At 41.7% G+C, this 24,629-nt stretch overlaps 1 protein-coding gene across 1 annotated transcript; it reads right to left on the bottom strand.

The window, feature by feature from the left end:
- Window positions 1–5: 5 nt before the first annotated feature.
- LOC139361469 (S-acyl fatty acid synthase thioesterase, medium chain-like) lies at window positions 6–21,618 on the bottom strand (the record flags this gene model as incomplete). The annotated part of the gene is made up of 6 exons (XM_071090059.1): window positions 21,574–21,618; window positions 17,878–18,072; window positions 15,425–15,555; window positions 3,828–3,966; window positions 1,188–1,287; window positions 6–105 (listed from the first exon to the last, which is right to left on the bottom strand). Coding segments are annotated over exons 2-6 (502 nt in total), but the record flags the coding sequence as incomplete, so codon positions are not given.
- Window positions 21,619–24,629: the final 3,011 nt, after the last annotated feature.

The following is a 24,629-nucleotide window of genomic DNA, read 5'->3' as shown; positions in this document are numbered from 1 at the left end:
TTCTTCAACAAAATCCTTAGGGGTGCCTCCAAATTCCTTAAGGTAATGATGCATTTGTTCTTCTGACAATTCATCTTCTTTGGGAATGCGAGGCCAGGCCTTTGACTTGAAACATGAACAACAACACAGGCCTGATATTTCATATAACACTCTCGGCTCATAAACTGAAAACTGTTGATCTAAGGGAAAAGTCATTAAACCAAGGCTGGGAAGGAGACTGCTTTATCTACAGGCTTCAGGAAAGAACTATGTCATTTTGAAAGCAGGGAGAAGAAGGCTCGTCAGTAATAACTGCAGCATCATAATCCACCAAAATGGCTTTGTAGATTTAGAATCCTGGGACAGGCAGGATCTTTCTCCAGATGAAGTGGGGAAGACCAAAGAGGTAGGAGGAAGAGCAGCAGGAGCAACAGCACCGGGTTTAAAAAGCCATGGTAGAACTTGATATCACTGTCCCCTTTTAAAATTTCAATGAGTCTTTCCTGGTTCTGATGCAGTTACTTTGCTCAAAGTTGGTTACATTCCCAGCTGACCCAGAATGAAGGAAAAGGCACTATGGTCAGCATTAGCTCAGAGATGCCAGGAATAGTACCAGTAGGGAACAGTTGAAGTGCATTTCAGGGAAACAGAGAGACAATGATATTGAAAGAGATTTAAGGGACTTTTCAACAGCAAGTATTAGGTTGGTGCAAAATCAATTGTCATTTTTGCCATTGAAATAATGGCAGGATGGGCGTGGTGGCTCACACCTGTAATCCCAGCACTTTGGGAGGCTGAGGCAGGGGGATCACCCGAGGTCAGGAGTTCAAGACCAGCCTGGCCAACATGGTGAAACCCCATCTCTACTAAAAATACAAAATTAGCCAGTTGTGGTGGCGCACGCCTGTAGTCCCAGCTACTCGGGAGTCTGATACAGGAGAATCGTTTGAACCCAGGAGGCAGAGGTTGCAGTGAGCCAAGATCGTGCCACTGCACCCTAGCATGGACAGCAGAGTGAGACTCCATCTCAAAAAAGAAAAAGAAAGTAGTGGCAAAAACCTCAATTGCTTTTGCACCAACCTAATAGTATCCCTAGCATCATCATCATACTGGACCAGAGTTCACCAGACAGGGAAATAATGGCTTCATTTTTATCCCTATTTCCCTGCTCTCCACTGCCCTTCCTAGGAAAAATCTAAATTACTTACATGTATAGGAGTTGCGCTTGACAAAAATAAATGCAATGGTTCTGGTTTATTGTTTTCTTTTAAGTGTAGTGCAGTCCTAAAAGCAATGTAGGATCCCATACTAAATTCAGGAAAGAAAAACATGACAAGAACTGTTAACCAAAACTCATGATGATCCACTGAAAGTCAATAGGAACAGTATCATAAACACAACAGTGATCATGTAACAGTTGAAAGAAAAGCGTGAGTTGATTAAGAAGTCTATCTTTTCAGTGATTTATATCAGCATAAAAAGTGTTTCAAAGACAGCCTAGATAATTCACTCTAAGATTTAGTACTGAGTTTCACAGTGTCTTCAAATTAATTTTGATTTCCTTTTCTTCCTTAAAGATGTGTATCACTATGCCTTTGATAGTGTATATCTGCAGTTCTCAAAATATGGTTTAGGGACTCCTGGAAATTTCTGAGATCCTAATGGATGGTCTATGAGGTCAAAGCTATTTTCAGGATAAATACTAAAATGTTATTTGCCTTTTTTACTCTAATGCATACACAGTGGAGTTTTCCAGAAACTATATGTGGTATAGCAACAGTTTGAATGCAGAGACAGAAATGAGAATCCATCTGCCTTCTATTATGTCAGACATTAAACAGATTTGCAAAAGTATAAAATGATGCCACTCTTCTCACCTTCTCACATTTTTTTTTGGAAAATATAGTCTTTTTCATAAAAAATGTATTATTTATGTCAATATATAATAGGTTTGTTAATGTTATTTTTAGATAAGTTAATAAATGTCTTTAAAATTTCTTAGTTTTTCCTTCCAATATGATAAATATCGCCAGATATATCACATAAAAACAAAAGCTCTTTGAGTTCCTCATTGTATCTTAAAAGTATAAGGGGGTACTAGGGCTGAAAATGTTTGTGAACTGCTGTTGCTATTATGTAAATTTGTTAGACAAAACTGCCAGAGGTTGCTTATTTGTAAATTTCAATATATATATATTTTATGAAAGACAGGAAAACTCAGCATCATGTTCATTGTGCAGGGAGTGTAAAGTGCAGGTAATTTGGAAATATATATCAAGAACTTTTACAGGCTGGATGCAGTGTCTCCCGTCTGTAATCCCAGCATTTTGAGAGGCGGAGGTGGGTGGATCACTTGGGCCCAGGAGTTGGAGACCAGCCTGGGTAACATTGTGAAACCCCATCTCTGTAAAACATCCATGACAAGAAATTAGCAGGGCGTGGTGGTGTGCTCCTCTAGTCCCAGCTACTTGGGAGGCTGAGGTGGAAGAATCACTTGAGCCTGGGAGACAGGTTGCAGTGAGCCATGATCGCACCACTGCCCTCCAGCCAGGGTGACAGAGCAAGACCCTGTCTCGAAAAGAACTTTAACAGTGTGCATATTATTTAACATAAATTCTGAGAATTTATCCTAAAAAACTGATAGGAGATTTACACTAAATTTTCTATAAGAATGTTCATTGGCCTGGGTGTGGTGTGTCACACCTGTAATCCCAGCACTTTAGCAGGCCAAGGCAAGTGGATCACTTGAGGTGAGCAGTTTGAGACCAGCCTGACCAACATGGTGAAACCCCAACTCCATTAAAAATACAAAAATTAGCCAGGTATGGTGGTTGAACCCATGAGTTGTAGGTTGAAAGGAGCTGAGATCACACCACTGCACTCCAGCCTGGGTGACAGAGTGAGACTCTGTCTCATAAAAAAAAAAAAAAAAGAATGTTCACTGTACTAATGTTTATAACAGAAAAAGATAGAAATAACTCATATCCACAAAAGGAGGTTAATCAAACAAATCATGAAGTTTTTTTCACTTAAAAGCAATGTATACTTACAGGATGTGAAAGATATTTATAGCAATAATGTGATAAATATATTTAATTTAATATATTTAATGTAATATTACTATAATATAAATATAGCAAAAAATATCTTTCACATCCTGTGAGTATACATTGCTTTTAAGTGAAAAAGATTAAGTAAATACATAAAACCAGACCCCATTGTGGAAAAATACTAAGGAACCACATCAGAATTTTAAAGCATTGTTATCTGGGTAGTAGGATGATGGGTACTTTTTATTTTTCAATTTCTGCTTGACCATATTTGTAAATCTTATGTGAGATAATAGCCAAAATTTATTGAGACCTTAGTATATACCAATTTATTTAAGATCATTATTCATTTAAGCCTCACAAGTGGGAACTGTTGTTATTGTACTCTCATAGAAAAAGAAACTAACTCAGAATCCTAAGAAATTTTTGCAAGCTCATACAACTGATAAGAGATAGCCAGAACCCCAGGGTCTCTGACTTAACCTGAAAATTATACAACGTAGCTTAAGAAACATATACTCTTTGCGTAATTTCTTATTTCAAAAATAAATAGAATGTAAGCTGCTGTTAAAGTCTTGGTTTTACAAGTGTTGACTTTATTTGCCTAAAAGGAAAAAAAAATAGGTAAACTTACCATACAAACTGGTGAATTGTAAAAGTTGTGATGGCCATAATTACCCAACATGCTGTCTAACCAGTACAAAGGTATGCATCTTATAAAACACAAAGAACAACATTAACCACAAACTTCGGGTAGAAGGAACTCCCCCGAAGTCTTTTAAAACAAATATCAAATACCTGTGGCCAAAAAATGCAAATGGTTTGTCCTGGATGACTGGCTGCAGAGCACAAACAACTTCATCAACTAACTGGGAGATGTCATTTGCAAAAGGTTCTTCAATTCGGCTTTCTCTTCCAGGAAGCCTTAAGGAGTGCACTGGAGATGGAGAATCACAAGTGAACATGTACAGACAGTTGATGAGATATTGTGATGTTATAAAAAGGGCTCATATTTACCTGATGGAAAAAATTTCAAGCAAATGAATGATAACAGTTAAGTCTAGTGAGGTAAAAGTTTTAGAATTTGCTGATAATAAAAGCAAGAGCATAAAATATAGCAGACTAAGTATCTGCTCACAATAAGATAAAGGGAATACCTAGAAGAGAAAGAAAAAAAAAATCAAAGAAACTGAAAATTCCATTGATGATCATGTGCTGATGAAATGCTTACCCCAACAACTATTACCTATATCAGGAAAATAAAACATCAGGTTTCAGGGGTGACCTAGACGGTCAGGAGATAAGGCACTGGAAAGCATTAAATTTGAGAGTTAGAACTGAGTCCTTTACACAAAGCCAAGAAACCTTAAATTCTAGAACCTCTGTGAAAAAGGTAGACTAGAAATAAAGTATTTATTTTCCAAATGGCAAAGGAGAAAAGAAGAACTTTCTGATTTGCTTATCTCTGGATGGAGGAAAAAGTCTGCCCTTACATTTTTTTAATGAAAGCCTTGTATTTATGCAAATTTCAAGTTTATTTATGTTACCTTGGTAGACTGGAGTGCAGGTAACATAAATAAACTTCAAATTTATAGAAAGTGAAGCTGCAAAAATAACTCGAAGTGATCCTGGGCTAGTAGCACTTCAGGATGCCTAACAGAAACAATGACAAGTCATCTCCTAATGAATAAATACACAACATGAGCATCTCCAGAATCAAACATCAAGCTGATCCCAAATAACTTATTGGCTTGCTTGCTAGAGCAAAATCTAACATACTGAAAAGGAATACAACAAAATCCAGGACGCAACAATGTAAAACTCACAATGTCTAACATCTAATCAAAACTCACCAGACGTGCCAAAAAGTTGGAAGATATGACCCATAACAGGTCCAGGGGGAGCATCAAAGATAAGAAATAGACAAGAAAAAACAAACGATAGAGTCAGCAGACAAGGACCTTAAACAGTTATTAAATACAAATGTGCTCAATAATGTAAATGAAAACATGAACATGATAAGAACAGAAACTAAAGACTTTTAAAAGACTCAAATGGAACTTGTAGAGATATAAAATACATGAAAAATTGTTAAAAAAAAAAAAAAAACACCAGATGGGATTAACAGCAGACTAGACAGGAAGAAGAAAAGATCAGTGAACTTAAACATAGAAAAAGAAACTATCTGCAATTAAGCATGTTGGCCTGGCATAGTGACTCACACCTGTAATCCCAGCACCTTGGCAGGCCGAGGTGGGCAGATCATTTGAAGTCAGGAGTTCAAGATCAACCTGGCCAACAGGGTGAAACCCCATCTCTACTAAAAATACAAAAATTGGCTGGGCGTGGTAGCACGCACCTGTAGTCCCAGCTATTTGGGAGGCGGAGGCAGCAGAATCACTTGAACCTGGGAGGCCGAGGTTGCAGCGAGCCAAGATCACACCGCTGCACTCCAGCCTGGATGACAGAGTGAGACTCTGTCTTCAAAATAAAAAAAAAAAAGAAAATTAAGCATGGAAAGAACATGACAAAATAAATGCACAGCTGATGAGTATACCATGGTACCTATAAATCAGTCTAACATAGGTGTAATTGGAGTCCCAGAAGGAGAGAAGAGAAGAGGGAAACAGAAAAAACATTTGAGAAAAATAGTGACTGAATATCTCAAAATTTGAAACTTACCAAGTTGTAGATCTAAGAAGTTCAAGGAAACTCAAGCAGAATAAACAATGAAAACCACACCAAGGCTTATCCATCAAATTGTTAAAAACACTTGATAAAAAGATGATCTTAGAAAACAGCCACAGAAGAGAGACATAGATACAAAGGTAATGACAAAACATTTCTTATTTATTTATTTGAGACGGAGACTCACATTGTTGCTCAGGCTAGAGTGTAGTGGCACGGTCTTGGCTCACTACAACCTCTGCCTTCCAGATTCAAGTGATTCTCCTGCCTCAGCCTCCCAAGTAGCTGGGAATACAGGCACATGCCACCACACCTGAGTAATTTTTGTATTTTTAGTAGAGATGGAGTTTCACCATGTTGGCCAGGCTGGTCTCAAACTCCTGACCTCAAGTGATCTGCCCGCCCTGGACTCCCAAAGTGGTAAGATTACAGACATGAACCACTGTGCCCAGGCCATGACAGCACATTTCTTGTTAGAAATTATGCAAGCCTGCCAGGTGTGGTGGCTCATGCCTGTAATCCCAACACTGTTGAGGCCGAAGCTGAAGGTGCTTGAGTTTGGGAGAGCCTGGGCAATGAAATGAGACCTTATCTCTATAAAAAGACATTTAAAAATATTAGCTGAGTGTGTGTGGTGGTGCACATCTGTAGTCCCAGCTACTTGGGAGGCTGAGGCAGGAGGATTGCTTGAGCCTGGGAGGTTGAGGCTACAGTGAGGCATGATTGTGCCACTGCACTCAAGCTGCGAGACAGAATGAGATGGATGGATGGGTGGACAGATGAAAGAAGGAAGGAAGGGAGGAAGGAAGAAGGGAAGAAAAGGGAAGGGAGGGAAAGAAGGAGGAAGGGAAGGGAGGAGGGAAGGAAGGAAAGGAAGGAAGGGAATGTGGAAGGGAAAGAAGGAAGGAGGAAAGGAAGGGAAGGAGAGAGGGAGGGAGGGAAGGAAGGGAAGGAGGAAAGGAAGGGAAGGAGAGAGGGAGGGAGGGAAGGAAGGGAAGGAAGACAAGAGAGAGGGAGGGAGGGAAGGATGGAGGGAGTGAGGGAAATTGGGCAAGCCAGAGAACAATACTAGGGGGTAGGAAGGGAGGGAACAACTGTCAGCCTGCCATTCCATATCCTGTGACAATATCTTTCAAAAGTGGAAGTTAAAGACTTTTTAAACACATAAAACCCACGAGAATTCAATGCCAGCAGACTTGCACTAAAATAAATATTAAAGGAACTTCTTCAGGCAGAATAAAAATAATGTCAGATGAAAATCTGAATCTACTTTAACAAAGGTAATCATGTAAATATATATAAAAGATTATTTTTTATCATTTTGGTTTTTCCCTACACACTCAGAAGTTCTTACTAAACATTTTTTTTTTCACTTTAAAATCACTAAAAAAGACACTGACTGTTCTCCACAAAATTGATAAGTAGGAAAGTGTTTCACAAAAGTAGCACAAAGGTCAAGAGAGAGGAATGGAATAACAGTTTTATAAGGTTCTTTCATTAAAAATGAACTGGTATAATAAAATTTGAAAGTAGACTGTGATCATTTAAAGATGTATTTTGGAAGGCTAAGTACGTTGACTCATGCCTATAATTCCAGCACTTTGGGAGGCCAAGGTGGGAGGATCGCTTTGGCTCAGGAGTCCAAGACCAGCCTAGGCAACATAGGGAGACCCTGTCTGTACGAAAAACTTAAAAAAAAAAAATTAACCAAGTATGGTGGCACCTTCTTACAGTTCCATCTACTCAAGAGGCTGAAGCAGGCCAGAAATAAAATATGACAAAATATTGCTAAATCAAAACAATACTTTTTAAACTGGAGCAATAGATCTTACTCACGGATCAGAGGACTCAATATTGTTATGATGTCAATTTTCCCAAAATGGATCTATAACTTCACGGCAATCCCAAACAAAATCTCAGCAAATTGATAATCTGATTTTAAAAGCTGTATGGAAATGCAAAGGACTTAAAATATCCAAAACAACATTCAGAAAGAAGAACAAAGCTGGAGAACTTATGCTAGTTGATATCCAAGGCTTATTATAAGGCCACAGTAATGAAGATAGTATACTTTTGGAGTAAACATAGACATATAGATCAGTGGAATAGAGAATCCAGAAACAGATCTACACATGGACTTCCAGATACTCATTTTTTTTCCATGAAGGCATCAAGGAAACATCCCAATTACCCTGAGACTGCCCTGCTGCTGGAATGAAGACACTGTGTTTCTGGTATCATATAAGGCAAGTACACGGATGGGACAGAATAGAGAACCCGGGCCAGGCACGGTGGCTCATGCCCACAATCCCAGCACTTTGAGAGGTCAAGGCAGGTGGATCACCTGAAGTCAGGAGTTTGAGTCTAGTCTGACCAACATGGTAAACCACATTTCTACTAAAAATATGAAAATTAACCGGGCATCGTGGTTCATGCCTGTTATCACAGTTACTCAGAAGGCTGTGATGAGAATCACTTGAACCCAGGAGGCAGAGGCTACGGCGAGCTGAGATTGCGCCATTGCACTCCAGAGCGAGACTCCCATCTCAAAAAAAAAAAAAAAAAAAAAGCCCAGAAATAGACTCACATACATGTGAAAACTCAATTTATAATTCAACTGACACTTAAAACCAGTGGGGGAATGTATAGACCTCTCAGTAAGCATTGCCAAGCCAACTGGCTATTCATGTGGCATAAGTAAACTTGGATATCTAGCTCACACTATATACAAAAGACTGGCTCAAATATGACAAAAATACTTTAGAATTGATAGAAGAAAGATAGGCAAATAACTGTGACTTGGAGTTAGGGTATAGGGTTAGGTTAGGCTTGCTTTTAAAGCAAGCCGTAAAAAGCATAAAGTTTAAAAGAAGAGTAATAAGCTTGATTATATTAAAATTTAAAGCTTCTGTGAGTCAGAAGACACCACATTAAAAAGAAAGGTGGCACACACTAGAAGATATTTTCAACACACAAAACCTTCTAAAAAAAAATTAGAATCCAGAATAGACAAAGAATTTTGGCCAGGCACAGTGACTCATGCCTATAATCCCAGCACGTGGGCAGGCTGAAGCAGGAGGATCACTTGAGCCCAGGAGATGGAGACCAGTCTTGGCAACATAGTGAGACGCTGTCTCTACAAAAAGAAAGGAAAGGAAGGGGAGGGGAGGGGAGGGGAGGGGATTAACCGAGCGGCCCGGCGCAGTGGCTCACGCCTGTAATCCCAGCACTTTGGGAGGCCGAGGTGGGTGGATCACGAGGTGAGGAGATCGAGACCATCCTGGCTAACACGGTGAAACCCCGTCTCTACTAAAAATGCAAAAAATTAGCCGGGGTGGCGGCGGGCACCTGTACTCCCAGCTACTTGGGAGGCTGAGCCAGGAGAATGGCGTGAATCCGGGAGGCGGAGCTTGCAGTGAGCTGAGACCATGCCACTGCACTCCAGCCTGGGCGACTGAGTGAGACTCCATCTCAAAAAAAAAAAAAAAAAAAAAAAAAAGAAAATTAGCCGAGCATAGTGGTGTATGCCTGTAGTCCCACCTACTCAGGAGGCTGAGGTAGGAGGATCACTTGAGGCTGAAAAGTTAAGGCTGCAATGAGCCAAGATCATGCTACTGTACTCCAGCCTGGGCAATAGAGCAAGGTCCTGTCAAAAGAAAAGAAAGAAAAAGGAAGGGAGGAAGGAAATGAAGGAAAGGAAGGAAGGAAGGAAAGAAAGAAAAAAATTTCTACATGTCAATGAGAAAAAGACAAGCAATCAAAATGTGAAAAAAAAATCTAATCTTGTAACAAGGGTTAGTTAATGTAAAGTTAGAATAATTTCATGCACAGAGCAAAAAATTACAATGGTATTGTCAACAATATAGAGCAATAAGAATTTTCCTATACTGCTTTCATAGCATAAATTATTATAATTCCTTTGGAGAACAATTTGACAATATTTCATGTAGTTGGAGATATTCATACTCTACCACCCAGAAATTCCATTCCTAGATGTAGACTCTCTCGTACATGTATGTAAGAAGACATGTGTAAGATGCTCATAGAAGCCCTGTTTATACTAATAGTAAAAAAATGAAAATGACCTTAATGCCTGAGAACCGAATAGATACATAAATTGTGATATAGTCACAGAATGGAATTCTAAAAAATAGATTGAGGGAAAAGCAAGTTTCAGAGAAATGTTTACAATATGAAACATTCATATGGGCCAAGTGCAGGGGCTCACACCTATAATCCCAGTACTTTGGGAAGCCAAGGCAGGTGGATCACCTGAAGTCAGGAGTTCAAGACCAGCCTAGCCTGTCTCTACTAAAAATACAAAAATTAGCTAGGCGTAGTGGCACATGCCTATAATCCCAGATACTTGGGAAGTTGAGGCAGGAGAATCGCTTGAACCCAGGAGGTGGAGATTGCAGTGAGCAGAGATTGTGCCACTGCACTCCAGCCTGAGGGACAGAGTGAGACTCTGTCTCAAAAAAAAAAAAAAAAAAGTATATAAAGTTAGAAATATGAGAGATTAAACTATATCTTGCTTAAGCCAAGGTTTGAGGAGGCCACAAATGGAGAGGGAGACTTCAATTATATTGGTACTGTTTTATTCTATAAGGGGAGCAGTGAACACGGTAAAGTTTATGGTATACATTTTTATAGATCAACTATTTGAAAACGTGTTTAAAGGAGTGACCTTTAATTGTCTATATTGAACCATCAGGTATTGATTAAAAACCTCATATAAAAGTATTTCCGATAATTTCTAAAAAGGCCTTTAGGAATTACAGGGCTCTCTTCTTCCAATGAATGCATTATTTTGTTTGAGACTTGATGTCAGAGCATCAAACAGCACAACACTCCAACTTAGATGAAATTAAACCAGAAATAGTGGAAACGAAAGAACACTGTAACTCAGATATGTAAAATTCTTCATAGAAATAGACCAAAAAAAAACCAAAAACCAAAAAACAAAAATGCACAAATAGCTGACAGAATAGTGGACAGAAATGGATTAAAAAGACAAAAATTATTTCAAAAATGACTAAAAGTTGCCCATGACACAGCGGATGCAAAGTGCTCTATTGAGTTGGATATGCAGTACAGGAAAAAGAGCTAGGAAACAAAAGCGGGACAGAGAAAACATTACAAAACAAAGTAGTAGTAATGGAAGGGAAAACATTACAAAACAAAGTAGTAGTCATGGAAGGCAGAAAAGGTTCCAGCATAGGAACATATGGAGAGCCTCAGGAAAACTAAACAAAATAAAACACTGGAAAATAACCAATATTTAATTCATGCAAACTTCCTGTTGGCAGCCACGAATCCGTAGTGGCTCTGCAACAACCTCGATGCTTGTAGAAAGAAGTAGAGTAGAAGGAAGAATTTGACTGAGGGGCATAAGGCAGAGTGAGAGACTGAGGCAAGTTTTATGGCAGGAGTGAAAGTTTATTAAAAAACTTAAAAAGGCCAGGCACAGTGGCTCATGCCTGTAATCCCAGAACTTTGGGAGGCTGAGGTGGGTGGATCACTTGAGGTCAGGAATTTGAGACCAGCCTGGCCAACATGGTGAAATCCTATCTCTACTAAAAATACAAAAATTAACTAGGTGTGGTGGCAGGCTCCTGTAAAATCCCAGTTACCCGGGAGGCTGAGGCAGGAGAATTGCTGGAACCCAGGAGACAGAGGTTGCAGTGAGCCGAGATTGCGTCACCGCACTTCAGCCGGGGTGACAGAACAAGACTCCGTCTCAAAAAAAGAAAAAAGAAAAAAAGCTTAAGAGGATTGAGCACAGTGGCTCACGCCTATAATCCCAGCACTTTGGGAGGTTGAGGCGGGTGAATCCTTGAGCGAGTAAGATGCCAGCCTAGACAAGGTGGCAAAAGCCCATCTCTACAAAAACAACAACAACAAAAATACAAGAAAAGAAATTAGCCAAGCGTGGTAGCTTTTGCTTGTGTTCCCAGCTACTTAGAAGGCTAGGGTGGGAGGATCGCTTGAGCCTGGGAGGTTGAGGCTGCAGTAAGCTGCGACTGCAGCACTGCACTCTAGCCTGGGCAACAGAGCAAGACCCTGTGTCAAGAAAAAAAAATAAAAAAAAGCTTAGAACAGAAACAAAAAAGGAAATGAAGTGTGAAGTACACTTGGAAGAGGGCCAAGTGGATGACTTGAGAGATCAAGTGCCCTGTTTGACCTTTGACTTGGGGTTTATACATTGGCATGCTTCAGAGGGTTCATCCCTTCTACTCTGATTCTTCCCTTGGGGTGGGCTGTCTGCATGTGCAGTGGCCTGCCAGAACTTGGGAGCGGCCACGTGCCCAGTGTGTTTACTGGAGTTGTATGCACGCAAACTTAAAGCATTTTTCCCTCACTAGTTTTTCTGGAAGAAGGACCAGTTAAACGCCACCATTTTGCCTCTTAGCGCACATGTGTGAATCCACTTGACCAGCTTCTGAAATCTTATCAGGAATCTGCCGATTGCCAACTTTCAGTGTGTTGTAGCTATTGGGGGACTGCCTTTCCCTAGAACTGGTGGTGACTAATTATTATTTTAGAGAGGCAGTTTAACAACTGCCTGACCATCACCTCGATATCACTTGACATTCCTGGCTGGGGGTGGAGGGGCCTCTCCTGCCTTGTTTATGTCTTAACTACCTCCTGTAACATTCCCTGAAATAGAATAAGAAAGAAAACTACATATTAAAAAAGCCTATCATATGCTTGAGAAACTTGACCCATAGTAGTTGCATTAAAATGTTAGAATTGGAGGATCTGTGGCCGGACACGGTGGCTTACATCTGTAATCCCAGCACTTTGGAAGGCTGAGGCAGGCGGATCACTTGAGGTCAGGAGTTCGAGACCAGCCTGGCCAACATGGTGAAACCCCGTCTCTACTAAAAATACAAAAATTAGCCAGGCATGGTGGTGCATGTCTGTATTCCCAGGTACTCAGGAGGCTGAGGCAGGAGGATCACCTGAACCTGGGAGGCAGAGGCTGTAGTGAGCCGAGATCACACCACTGTACTCTAGCCTGGGTGACAGAACGAGACTCTGTCACGATAAAAGGAAGAAAAAAAGCAGCCCTCCAAACAAATTACCAAGTCATTTATAAAAGAAGCAAATTGGGATGGTATCACACTCTTTGATAACAAAATCTGAAACAAGATAAAAGTCAAACAAATTGTTAAAGAAACTCAAAAAAGTATACACATCACGAATTTATCTCCTGGCCAGATATGGTAGTTTACACCTGCAATCCCAGCACTTTGGGAGGCCAAGGTAGGGGGATTGTTTGAGGCTAGGAGTTCAAGACCAGCCTGGGCAACAAAGCAGGACCCTGTCTCTACAAAAAAATTTTTTTAAAAAAGAAAGAATTTATTTCCAGTATCAAAGCAGTCTTACAGATGCAGGAACTTAGCATCTATTGGAATCATGAGTCTGCCTGAAGAATCTACTGATACAGCAATCAACTATAGCCCATGGGTCAAAGCCAGCAGCCACATTGGTTTTATTTATTTGTTTATTTTAGGCAGAGTCTCACTTTGTTGCTCAGGCTGGAGTGCAGTGGCGTGATCTCAGCTCGCAGCAACCTCCGCCTCCCGGGTTCAAGCGATTCTCCTGCCTCAGCCTCCTGAGTAGCTGGGATTATAGGCGTGCACTACTACACCCAGCTAACTTTTTGTATTTTTAGTAGAGACAGGGTTCACCATGTTGGTCAAGCTAGTCTTGAACTCCTGACCTCAAATAATCTGCCCGCCTCAGCCTCCCAAAGTGCCAGGATTACAGGCGTGAGCCACCATGCCCAGCCTGCAGCCACATATTCTGGTAAATAAAGTTTTACTGGGACACAGCTGTGCTCATTTTGTATGCATTGTCTGTGCTTGCTTTTGTGAGACAATGACAAAGTTGCAGCAAGGACTATATGTCCCATAAATGTGCAAATATTTACTATTAGGCCCTTTACAGAAAAAGCTCACTATCCTTGTACTAGAAGACAAACTTCATCCAGTCAATACATGATTAGGGAAGGTTTGGCAAAAGGACTGGTGGTGAGCTTTGAAGACTTTTTTGTGTTTCTAAGACTAAAAAAAAAAAATTAGGGATGATGTTATATGCTCTGACAGAGTAGAAATAATACAACCGTTTTTAGAGAGGAGAAGGAAGAAAAAAGAAAATACAGTAAGTTCATGGATTTCATACAGAGAGTAAGTGTGTCTCTAAGAATACTGTCAGAAGAGGGAAAATGTGAAAGAAAAATTTTCCAAAATTGCCCAAGATGTCCACAGGTTGGACAGATGTGTAATAAAAACAAGCCTCTGAATTAAAGCTGAACGCTCAGCTGCAAGTCTTGGAGCCATCAAATTAGATGGCTGATCCCGATCAGATGAAGCACAGAGATGAATTAAATCAGTCATGGTTCTCCAGACCTTAAGATGTCTACATACTTGTTAACTTTTTATGCTATATACTTTAACCAGTCATAATTGTTAAGAATTCTGATTGTTAACAATGTGAATTTAGTAGAGACTGTGAAACCCTATCTCTACTAAAAATACAAATATTAGCAAGGCGTGGTGACATGTGCCCATAATCCCAGATACTTGGGAGGCTGAGGAAGGATTATTGCTTGAACCTGGGAGGCAGAGGTTGCAGTGAGCCAAGATCATGCCACTGCACTCCTGCCTGTGAGACAGAGCAAGACTCTGTCTCAAAAATAAAAAAAGTAATAAACCATCTTGAAATCAGCCACAGAAAAACTACAATTGCACATAACATTAAAAAACAAAAGGTGCATATAGTAAATCGAACAGCATCCACTAAAACAAGAAAACAAAGAACTATGGCTAATAAGGCAATAGACACATGCATAATAATTTTTAATACTTTTATTTTTAACTTAAAAAAAATTATTATTATAGAGGCCAGCTGCAGTGGCTCACACCTGTTACCCCAGCACTTTGGGAGGCCAAGGCGGGTGGATCACCTGAGGTCAGGAGTTTGAGACCAGCCTGGCCAACATGGTGAAACCCCATCTCTACTAAAAATACAAAAATTAGCTGGGCGTGGTGGTGCGTGCCTGTAAGTGCAGCTACTTGGGAGGCTGACGCACAAGCATCGCTTGAACCCGAGAGGTGGAGGTTGCAGTGAGCCGAGATTGCGCCACTGCACTCCAGCCTGGGTGACAGAGCAAGACTCTGACTCAAAAACAATAAATAAATAAATAATTATTATTTTAGAGACAGGGTCTCACTGTGTTGCCCAGACTGGTCTTGAACTCCTGGCCTCAAGCAATCCACCTGCCTCAGCCTCCCAAAGTGCTGGTATTACAGGCATGAGCCACTGCACCTGGATTTATAGCAGTCTTTTTAGATTATATTCAAAAGCAAAGCAGAAAAAGGGAAAATAGAACACATCATGGGAAAAATTGGAAACAATTGCAAGATGGTAGATTCAGTTCAACCATATCAATAATTATACCAAAGACAAATGCAGTATTAGAATATCATCTCCTAAAAGGTCCTTCTGCCACTAATGATAAGAACAAAGTAAAGGCAACTTACTTTAGAAATATAAAAGTTACCCTATGGAAGCGTAATCTTGAAAGTTTGTTATTAACTATCTACCAGGAAGGAAAGTCTTGACCAAACTTCAAATTCTAATACATTTATGTCATCTGCCGTTATAAATTGTTTAAATGATGTTAAAAATGAACATACCTTCCAGTGAATCATGAGTATCTTGTCCCCATTTGGCAAAATGAACGGAGCCACCTGCTACCCAGGGAAAGCAAATCAGCTTAAAAGTTGCCTCAGGGTTTTTGTATAAGCAGTTGAAAACCTTTTCATTCCTAGGGAGAAAATTCAAATGTATGTAACATTATGTATATCAATTAAGTTCCCCATACTGAATTACCTGTGTTTTAATGAAAATCTTTATTAATTATAAGAAAATGTGTTCAAATATAAAGTGATTGCAAATTTTTCCAATAAGAAAGGGCAAAAAAGGTTTTTACAGTCTGTGTTGACAATTTGAATGCATAGACTTTTAGGACTGGGCATGGTAGCTCATGCCTGTAATCCCAGCAATTTGGGAGGCCAAGGCAGGAGGATCACTTGCAACCAGGAGTTTAAAGCTAGTCTGGACAAGACAGTGAGACCTCATGTCTTCAAAAAAAATTGAAAGTTAGGTTGGCATTGCAGTACACAGCTATGATCCCAGCTACTTGGGAGGCAGAGGCAGGAGGATCTCTGGAGCCTAGGATTTTGATGGTGCAGAGAGCTATGACCGCACCACTGAATTCCAGCCTCAGTGACAGAGTAACATCTTGCCTCTAATTTTTTTTTTTTTTTTAAAGACCTAGTCTCACTTTGTTGCCCAGGCTGGAGTGCAGTGGCACGATGTTGGTTCACAGCAACCTCCACCTTCCAGGTTCAAGTGATTCTCCTGCCTCAGCCTCCCAAGTAGCTGGGATTACAGGCAAGTGCCACCAAGCCCAGCTAATTTTTTTATGTTTTAGTAGAGACGGCGTTTCTCCATGTTGGTCAGGCTGGTCTCGACCTCCCAATCTCAGGTGATTCGCCCGCCTCAACCTCCAAAAGTGCTGGGATTACAAACATGAGCCACCACGCCCAGCCCTTGTCTCTAATTTTTAAATTAAATAAACTTTTAGGGATGTAGGTGAAATTGTCACATACCTATATATAACATTCAGTAAGTGCATTTTATATGCACACTTGAAGTGACATAAATGTTAATTTAGAAACTGCCTTTTTCACAATTTGGTGAATACTTTTATCCAAACCGTTCATGGACAGCTTCGATCTTGGTATCTTCATGATCTCCAGAGTCACTTTTCAAGTTATATGTCAGTTTTATAGAGCATATAATTTTGACTTCCTTCTGAATGTTTGATAAACAGTGCTTTATACATTTACTTATAGGCTGGGCTCAGTGGCTCATGCCTGTAAGCCTGGCACTTTGGGAAGCCAAGGGAGGCAGATCACTAGAGGTCATGAGTTCGAGAGCAGCCTGGCCAACATGGCAAAACCCTGTCTCTATAATAATACAAAAATTAGCTGGGTGTGGTGGTGGGCAACTGTAATCCTGGGTACTCGGGAGGTTGGGGCAGGAGAATTACTTGAACCCAGGAGGCGGGGGTTACAGAGAGCCGAGATCGCACCACTGCTCTCCAGCCTGGGTGACAGAGTGAGACTCCATCTCAAAACAAACAAACAAACCAATCTACTTATAGTGTCACTGGAATTTTATTCCAAGATCCAAGTACCCAATCAGGTGATATTAGGAAAAGTTCTTTTTGAAAAAGTCATCCTATCTGTACACATTTGCGCTCGCCACAATTTCAATGATTTCTATAAAGTTTCCAAATTGACCATTAAATTCCTTACAAAGATATATAATATTCCCAAATTTGAGGTTCTAAACCCTAGTATAATGATGAAATCTGTTATACCCCTCTCTTGTGTTTTCAGTTGATCTCTACAAACATCGAAAACTAACACCAACTGATACCTTTTCAGGTTAACTTGTGTTCTGTAACGGGTACTTTGTTCTTCATAACAAGATAATTGAGAACACCCATAAAATGAGAGATTTTAGATGAACCTAGGCACAAACGAAAATTTTTTTGGCGGGGCAGGGGGTAGATAATTTCTGGAGAAAAACTCCCTGCTGTTTACTTGGGCGCTTATGTAAATATTTACTAGTTTAAAGATAAAGGCAAAAAAGACGAATTATTTTTTATTTTATTTTATTTTATTTTTTGAGATGGAGTCTCGCTGTCAACCAGGCTGGAGTGCAGTGGTACGATCTCGTCTCACTGCAACCTCCACCTCCTGGGTTCCAGCAATTCTCCTGCCTCAGCCTCCTGAGTGGCTGGGATTACCACCATCCTGAGTGTGCGCCACCACACCCGGCGAATTTTTGGTATTTTTAGTAGAGATGGCGTTTTGCCATGTTGGCCAGGCTGGTCTTGAACTCCTGACCTCAGGTGTTTCACCTGCCTCAGTCTCCCAAAGTGCTGGGATTACAGGCATGAGTCACTGCACCTGACCGAGAAGCCTCTTTCAAACTAAAAAGAGAGCCGCACAAAGGCAGGGTATCGGAGCCCCTGGGATGGAGGAAGAGCCTGGTGGCGCAAGGAGTGACCTACCTGGTTCTCTTAGCTTGGTCTCCTCTGTCCATGCTGTGAGGTGAGGGGGCAAGATTGCTGGTCTCTGCGGTGTGTTGAATGCCCAACAGCACTCAGTTCCTCTTGAGAGGCAGAACCTCTGCTCAGCCTTGTGCACACAGAAAAGTGAGTAGATTTCTGTTTAAAGGCTCTGACTCTTATTGACTGCTCCAACTTCTGTTAAAAACGAAGAAGGTGAGAGGCAAAGGAAGGAGAAGACAGAGAAGAGAAAAAAAAAATGACAGTGGTGATGACAAAGGAGAAGAAGAAATGGGTTAGAAGCAACACAACTGATGTTATTCAGATAAGGAGTCACCACCCTTCACTGCACCCCGTTCATATCCAATTCGCAGTAACCGCCTCCACTGTCAGGACTGCCCACATATATACAGAAAGACAAAGATGCAACATTTCCAGACTGTAGCCATGAAACAAGCCTCCTCCTAAAAGAACAGAAAACATTCCATACATACTAGAAAATTAGGGTAAGGGTGAGGGATGTTTGTTTTGACAACAGAGATATCCTAGCTTTCTAGGTGTTTATAAAGTTGTGCTCCTTTAAATCTCAAGAAAGAGGCTGGGCATGGTGGCTCATCCCAGTACTTGAGGTCAGGAGTTCGAGACCAGCCTGGCCAACGTTGTGAAACTCCCATCTCTACGGAAAATACAAAAATTAGCTGGACATGTGTCACATGGCTGTAATCCCAGCTAGTCGGGAGGCTGAGGCAGGAGAATTGCTTGAACTCGGGAGATGGAGGTTGCAGTGAGCTGAGATCGCACCATTGCACTCCAGTCGGAGCAACAGACTGAGACTCCATCTCAAAAAATAAAATAAAATAAATCTCAAGAAAGAGGGATTCTTAAAAAAGGCTTCACTGCTGTGCCAAACTTCCCATTTTACAAGCTTCAAATATTCAGAAAAGGGAAGAAAAATACTGAAAGATCTGTTATTTATTTATTTATTTATTTATTTATTTATTTATTTATTTTTGAGACAGAGTCTCACTCTGTCACCCAGGCTGGAGTGCAGTGGCTCTATCTTGGCTCACCTCCCAGGTTCCACCTCCCAGGTTCAAGTGATTCTCCTGTCTCAGCCTCGCAAGTAGCTGGGATTACAGGGGCCCGTCACTGCGCCCAGATAACTTTTGTATTTCTAGTAGAGACAGGGTTTTGCCATGTTGCCCAGGCTGGTCTTGAACTCCTGACCTCAAGTGATCCACCCACGTCAGCCTCCCAAAGTGCTGGGATTACAGGCATGAGCCACAACACCTGGCCAGATGTGTTATTTATTCATTTATTTATTTATTTAGAGACTGAATCTCGCTATATCGCCCAGGCTAGAGTGTGGTGGTGCGACCTGGGCTCACTACAACCTCTACGTCCCAGGTTCAGGTGATTCCTCTGCCTCAGCCTCCCAAGTAGCTGGGATTACAGGCACCCGCCACCACGCCTTGCTAATTTTTGTATTTTTAGTAGAGATGGGAGTTTCACCATGTTGGCCAGGCTGGTCTTGAACTCCTGACCTCAAGTGCAGTTCTGTCATTTATAAAGGTCTTTATCTTCTTACTTCCTAGGAGCTCTCTGGATCCCAAGTATTCATTTTAAGGCCACAGTTAACTTGACAGGCTTAGTTGTGACTTTCAACACAGTTCCAGAGAGCCCAGGTGAATCCCTCAGCCTCCAGTTTTTATCACGTAGTGGAGGGCATTTTTAGGAACAGAAAGATGTTCCTAAATAGAGGAAGAAAGTTTATGGAGGGTGGGGAGCCCATCTGTTTGTTTCTTAGAGCCTTTTCTTAGTAATTCTGGGCCAGAGCCATCATCACCTCTCAGAAAAAAATCACCTGAATGACTCATGAGGATTTCACGTACTTTATGTGGAAATAGTTCTTTCTTAGGTAATCATATGAAAGGCAGAAAAAGACAGCAAGTTCTTCCAAGGAAAATAGGCAGTCAGAGCTGGGATACAAATTTTTTGGTGTTGAGAATTAAAAGTTGTTATGGAGCATTACAAAGTTTTCATAAAAGTAGGTTGTATTCCTGCAACCCTTTCTAATTGAAGGACATTAAAACCTTGTTTTGTATTATTTTTTTGACTTGGCACAGTCTGTGATCAATTAATACCTGGGAGGATTAAACATTTAACCACTGTCCAAGTTGACTCAAGAAATGTTTTCCAAGTTGAGTAAAATGTCCTGGGTTTTGTTTTCAACACTGGAGGGATCCTCCGGTAAAAATAACAGTGACTCTCTCCTCAAAGTTAAATCTCTAGATGCTTTCATTTGATTGAAGTACCAGATGAGAGAAGAGGGAGAGTGGGACAGAGACAATACTCCAGAGATAATGGCTTAGATTTTTGTGGAACTGATGCATAAAACTAGTCCAAAGATAAAACATGCCCAGCAAATGTCCAGCAGACTAGATTACCAAAAAAGCAATCTTTATAGAGATGCATTACAATGAACCTGCAAAACAAAGAAACACAGAAGAAAACTATTAAAAGGAGCCAGGAGGTGAGAAGAAGTGGGCATGGACTCATAGCAATGCAAAAACATAGAAGAGAACAGAATGATATCTTCAAGTACTAAGAGACAAGAACTGCCAAATTCGAATTCTATACCCAGTAGAAACAGCTTTTAGGAAACAGGACAATGCGAAGACATTTTCAGACAAGTAAAAACTCAGTTTGTCACCAGGAGACACTTTTTAAAGAAACGTTAAAGGATATACTTTGAGCAGAAAGTAAATGATCCCAGATGGAACATAGGAGATGCAAGGAGGAATGAAAAAGACAGTGATAAATATGTGAGCTAATGTAAATGAACATTGATTACATAAAATGGTCATTGTAATGTGTGGTGGACCTTAAAATATATACAAAATTAGGGACAGATGCAGTGGCTCATGCCTGTAATCCCAGCACTTTGGGAGGCGAAGGTGGGTGAATCACGAGGTCAGGAGTTTGAGACCAGCCTGGTCAACAAGGTGAAACCCCATCTCTCCTAAAATTCAAAAATTAGCTGGGCGTGGTGGCAGATGCCTGTGATCTGAGCTACTTGGGAGGCTGAAGAAGGAGAATTGTTTCAAACCGGGAGGTGGAGGTTGCAGTGAGCTGAGATTGTGCCATTGTACTCCAACCTGGGCGACAGAGCAAAACTCTATCACAAAAAAAAAAAAAAAAAAAAAAAAAAAAAAAAAAAAAAGAAAGAAAGAACATATATATATATATATAAAATTAAAATACAAGGCAAAATAATGTCAAAGTCAGGAACAGGCAAAGAAAGGTCCTTACATTATCTGTGAGTTTTTACTCAGTTTAGACTGTATAAATATGCATGCCTTAATTTCTCAGGCTAGCCCTTAGAAGAACAGAAACAGACTGTAAATCATCCAAACTGGGAGAGACAAATGTTTGTTTAATCAACAAGAGAACTGAGAAAAGGAAAGGGAAAGAAACATAGAACAGGTAAAGCGAATAAAAAGTAGAATGCAAGATGACAGATTAAACCCCAGATACCAGTGATTATATTACATACAAACAGACTAAATTCTCTAGTTATAAAGCAATATTCACAGATTAGCTTAAAAGGTAATCTAATTATAGGCTGTGCACATGAGACATATCTGAGAAGGTATTACTCTTAGGATTTTTAGATAATTGAAAATATAAAATACTCACTTGCCAGGTTTTGAGATGAACTCTGAGCAAACAGTCTGAAAGATGACCTTCTTTGGATAGCCACAGAAAGAGAGGGCACGGGAAATGAGGTAATCTCAGAACATTATGAAAGAACAACAACAAGAACAAAGCAGGAAGAACAACATGGGCTATGGCCCAGAAGAGACACAATGCACCACCTATTAGGAAAAGAAAAGCAGTTAACTAAACTGGAAGGCAAGGCCGGTGTGGTGGCTCATGCCTGTAATCCTAGCACTTTGGGAGGCCTAGATGGGCGGATCACCTGAGGTCAGTAGTTCGAGACCACCCTGGCCAACATGGAGAAACCCTGTCTCTACTAAAAATACAAAGTTAGCTGGATGTGGTGGCGCATGCCTATAACCTCAGCTACTCGGGAGGCTCAGGCAGGAGAATCCCTTGAACCCAAAAGGCAGAGGTTGCAGTGAACTGAGATCGCGCCATTGCACTCCAGCCTGAGCAACAAGAGCGAGACTCTGTCTCAGAAAAAATAAAAAAGAAAAAGAAAAAATAACTGGAAGGCAGAACGGGGGAGAGCAAGTGGTAAAAGAAGAAATGAGAAAGTAGTTAGGAGGCAGGTTATCAATGACTTTATAAGCAAAAACTTTTGAGGAGTTTGGACTTGATCTTAAGAGGAAGAGAATCTGGTGGGGCACGGTGGCTCATGCCGGTAACCCCAGCACTTTGGGAGGCTAAGGCGGGCGGATCACCTGAGGTCTGGAGTTCGAGACCAGCCAGCCAACATAGTGAAACCTCATCTCTACTAAAAACTACAAAAAATTAGCTGGGCATGGTGGTAGTCACCTGCTACTGGGGAGGCTGGGGCAGGAGAATCACTTGAACCCAGGAGGCGGAGGTTGCAGTGAGCCGAGACTGCGCCACTGCACTCCAGGGCAACAAGAGCGAAATTCTGTCTTAAAAAAAAAAAAGAAAAGAAGAAGAGAATCCACTGGAAGGTGGAAAAATGTGAATTGACTTTCAGAATGAGTGACTGGACAGTAAAAACAAGAGGCTGTTTTATAGATCTAGACGATTAAGAGTGATACCCGGTCTTATGATATTAGCAAACACATAACACTAGGGGCCAAACACCCTTCTAAGCTTTCAATACCTATTAAGACTTTTCATGTTTACAATCATGTAGGCATTATTCACAAGAATAATTAAGGTATTATGTCCCCCATTTTGAAGATTAAGAAAAGCTAAGGCACAGAGAGGTTAAGTAACTGACTGAAAGACACGTGGCTAGGGAACAGACCAGAGGGCAAACCCAAGTAGTCTGGTTCCAGAAACTATGCTGTTCACCCCTAATGCATTCTGCCTTTGTGCTAAAGTGGAGGAGCTGAGGATGAAAAGGTGGCTTGGGTTCCTCAGCTATTTTGACCATGAAACCAGTAGGAACTGATCATTTCTTAGCTATGGAGACCATGGGAGAGGGAGGAAGGAAGTGTGATGTCCAGCTATTTTATAGCACAACAGAGTGACTGTAGTCAATAATAACTTAACTGTACATTCTAAAATAACTAGAAGAGTATAACTGGATTGTCTGTAACACAAAGGATAAATGTTTGAGAGGATGGATACCCCATTCTCCATGACAGTATTTTACATTGCATGCCTGTATTAGAACATCTCATGGGCTGGGCGTGGTGGCTCACGCCTGTCATCCCAGTGTGTCCGGAATTGGTGGGTTCTTGGTCTCGGTGACTTCAAGAATGAAGCCGCAGACCCTTGCGGTGAGTGTTACCGTTCTTAAAGATGGTGTGTCCGGAGTTTGTTCCTTCAGATGTTCAGATGTGTCTGCAGTTGCTTCCTTCTGGTGGGTTCGTGGTCTTCGCTGACTTCAGAAGTGAAGCTGCAGATCTTCGCAGTGAGTGTTACAGCTCTTAAAGGTGGCACGTCTGGAGCTGTTCGTTCTTCCTGTTGGTTTTGTGGTCTTGTTGGCTTCAGGAGTGAAGCTGCAGATCTTTGCAGTGAGTGTTACAGCTCATGAAGGTGGCGTAGACCCAAAGAGTGAGCAACACCAAGATTTATTGTAAAGAGCAAAAGAACGAAGCTTCCACAGTGTGGAAGGCGACCCGAGTGGGTTGCCACTGCTGACTCAGGCAGCCTGCTTTTGTGTCCCGTGCCACATGCCCACACTCCTCAGCCCTTGGGCAGTTGATGAGACCGGGTGCCACGGAGCAGGGGGTGTGCCCGTCTGGGAGGCTCAGGCTGTGTGGGAGTCCATGGGGGGCAGGGCTCAGGCATGGAGAGCTGCAGGTCCGGAGCCCTGCCCTGCAGGGAGGCACCTGAGGCCCTGTGAGAATTCAAGCATGGTGCGGGTGGGCCAGCAATGCTAGGGGACCTGGCGCACCCTTCTCAGCTGCTGGCCTGGTGCTGAGCCCCTCACTGCCTGGGGCCTGTGGTGCTGGCTTGGCCGCTCTGAGTTCAGGGCTGGCCGAGTCTGTGCTCACCCAGAACTCACGCTGGCCCACGAGTGCTATGCGTAGCCCCAGTTCCCACCCACATCTCTCCCTCCACGCCACACCACAAGCAGAGGGAGCTGGCTCTGGCCTCGGCCAGCCCAGAGAGGGGCTCCCACAGTGCAGTGGCGGGCTGAAGGGCTCCTCAAGTGCCACCAGAGTGGGTGCTGAGACCGAGGAGGCGCTGAGAGTGAGGGCTGATTACCTCTCAATCCCCCCTCTAAACAGGACACCCTAACTGCTGTTGGGAATTTGACCAATGACCGCTCTAGCTACTTCCTTTTGGATAGGGTTGAAGAAATACCTGGTTACAGGCTGTCCCAGGATTCCTCGCGTGGTAACAGATCTTGAGGACAGTCGTCCAGGACAGGAGATTATCACTGAGAAGGCCATGCCAGTGTCCAGGAGGAAGTCAATTTCCTGGCCCTCAATGGCTGATCGGAATAGTTGTGCTCACCGATGCAGCAACAGAAACACTAGTTTTCCTCTTATACCACAAAGAGGACTGAGGAAGGTCGGATGTAGTGGCCCTTACTGACGCATTCTTGACACCCTCCATAGCTGCTGGCCAAG

Source organism: Macaca nemestrina, unplaced genomic scaffold (genome assembly GCF_043159975.1).
Source record: "Macaca nemestrina isolate mMacNem1 unplaced genomic scaffold, mMacNem.hap1 Scaffold_510, whole genome shotgun sequence".
NCBI classification, from domain to species: domain Eukaryota; kingdom Metazoa; phylum Chordata; class Mammalia; order Primates; family Cercopithecidae; genus Macaca; species Macaca nemestrina.
The sequence above is the reverse complement of the archived record's forward strand: the minus strand, read 5'-3'. Positions and strand labels throughout refer to the sequence as shown.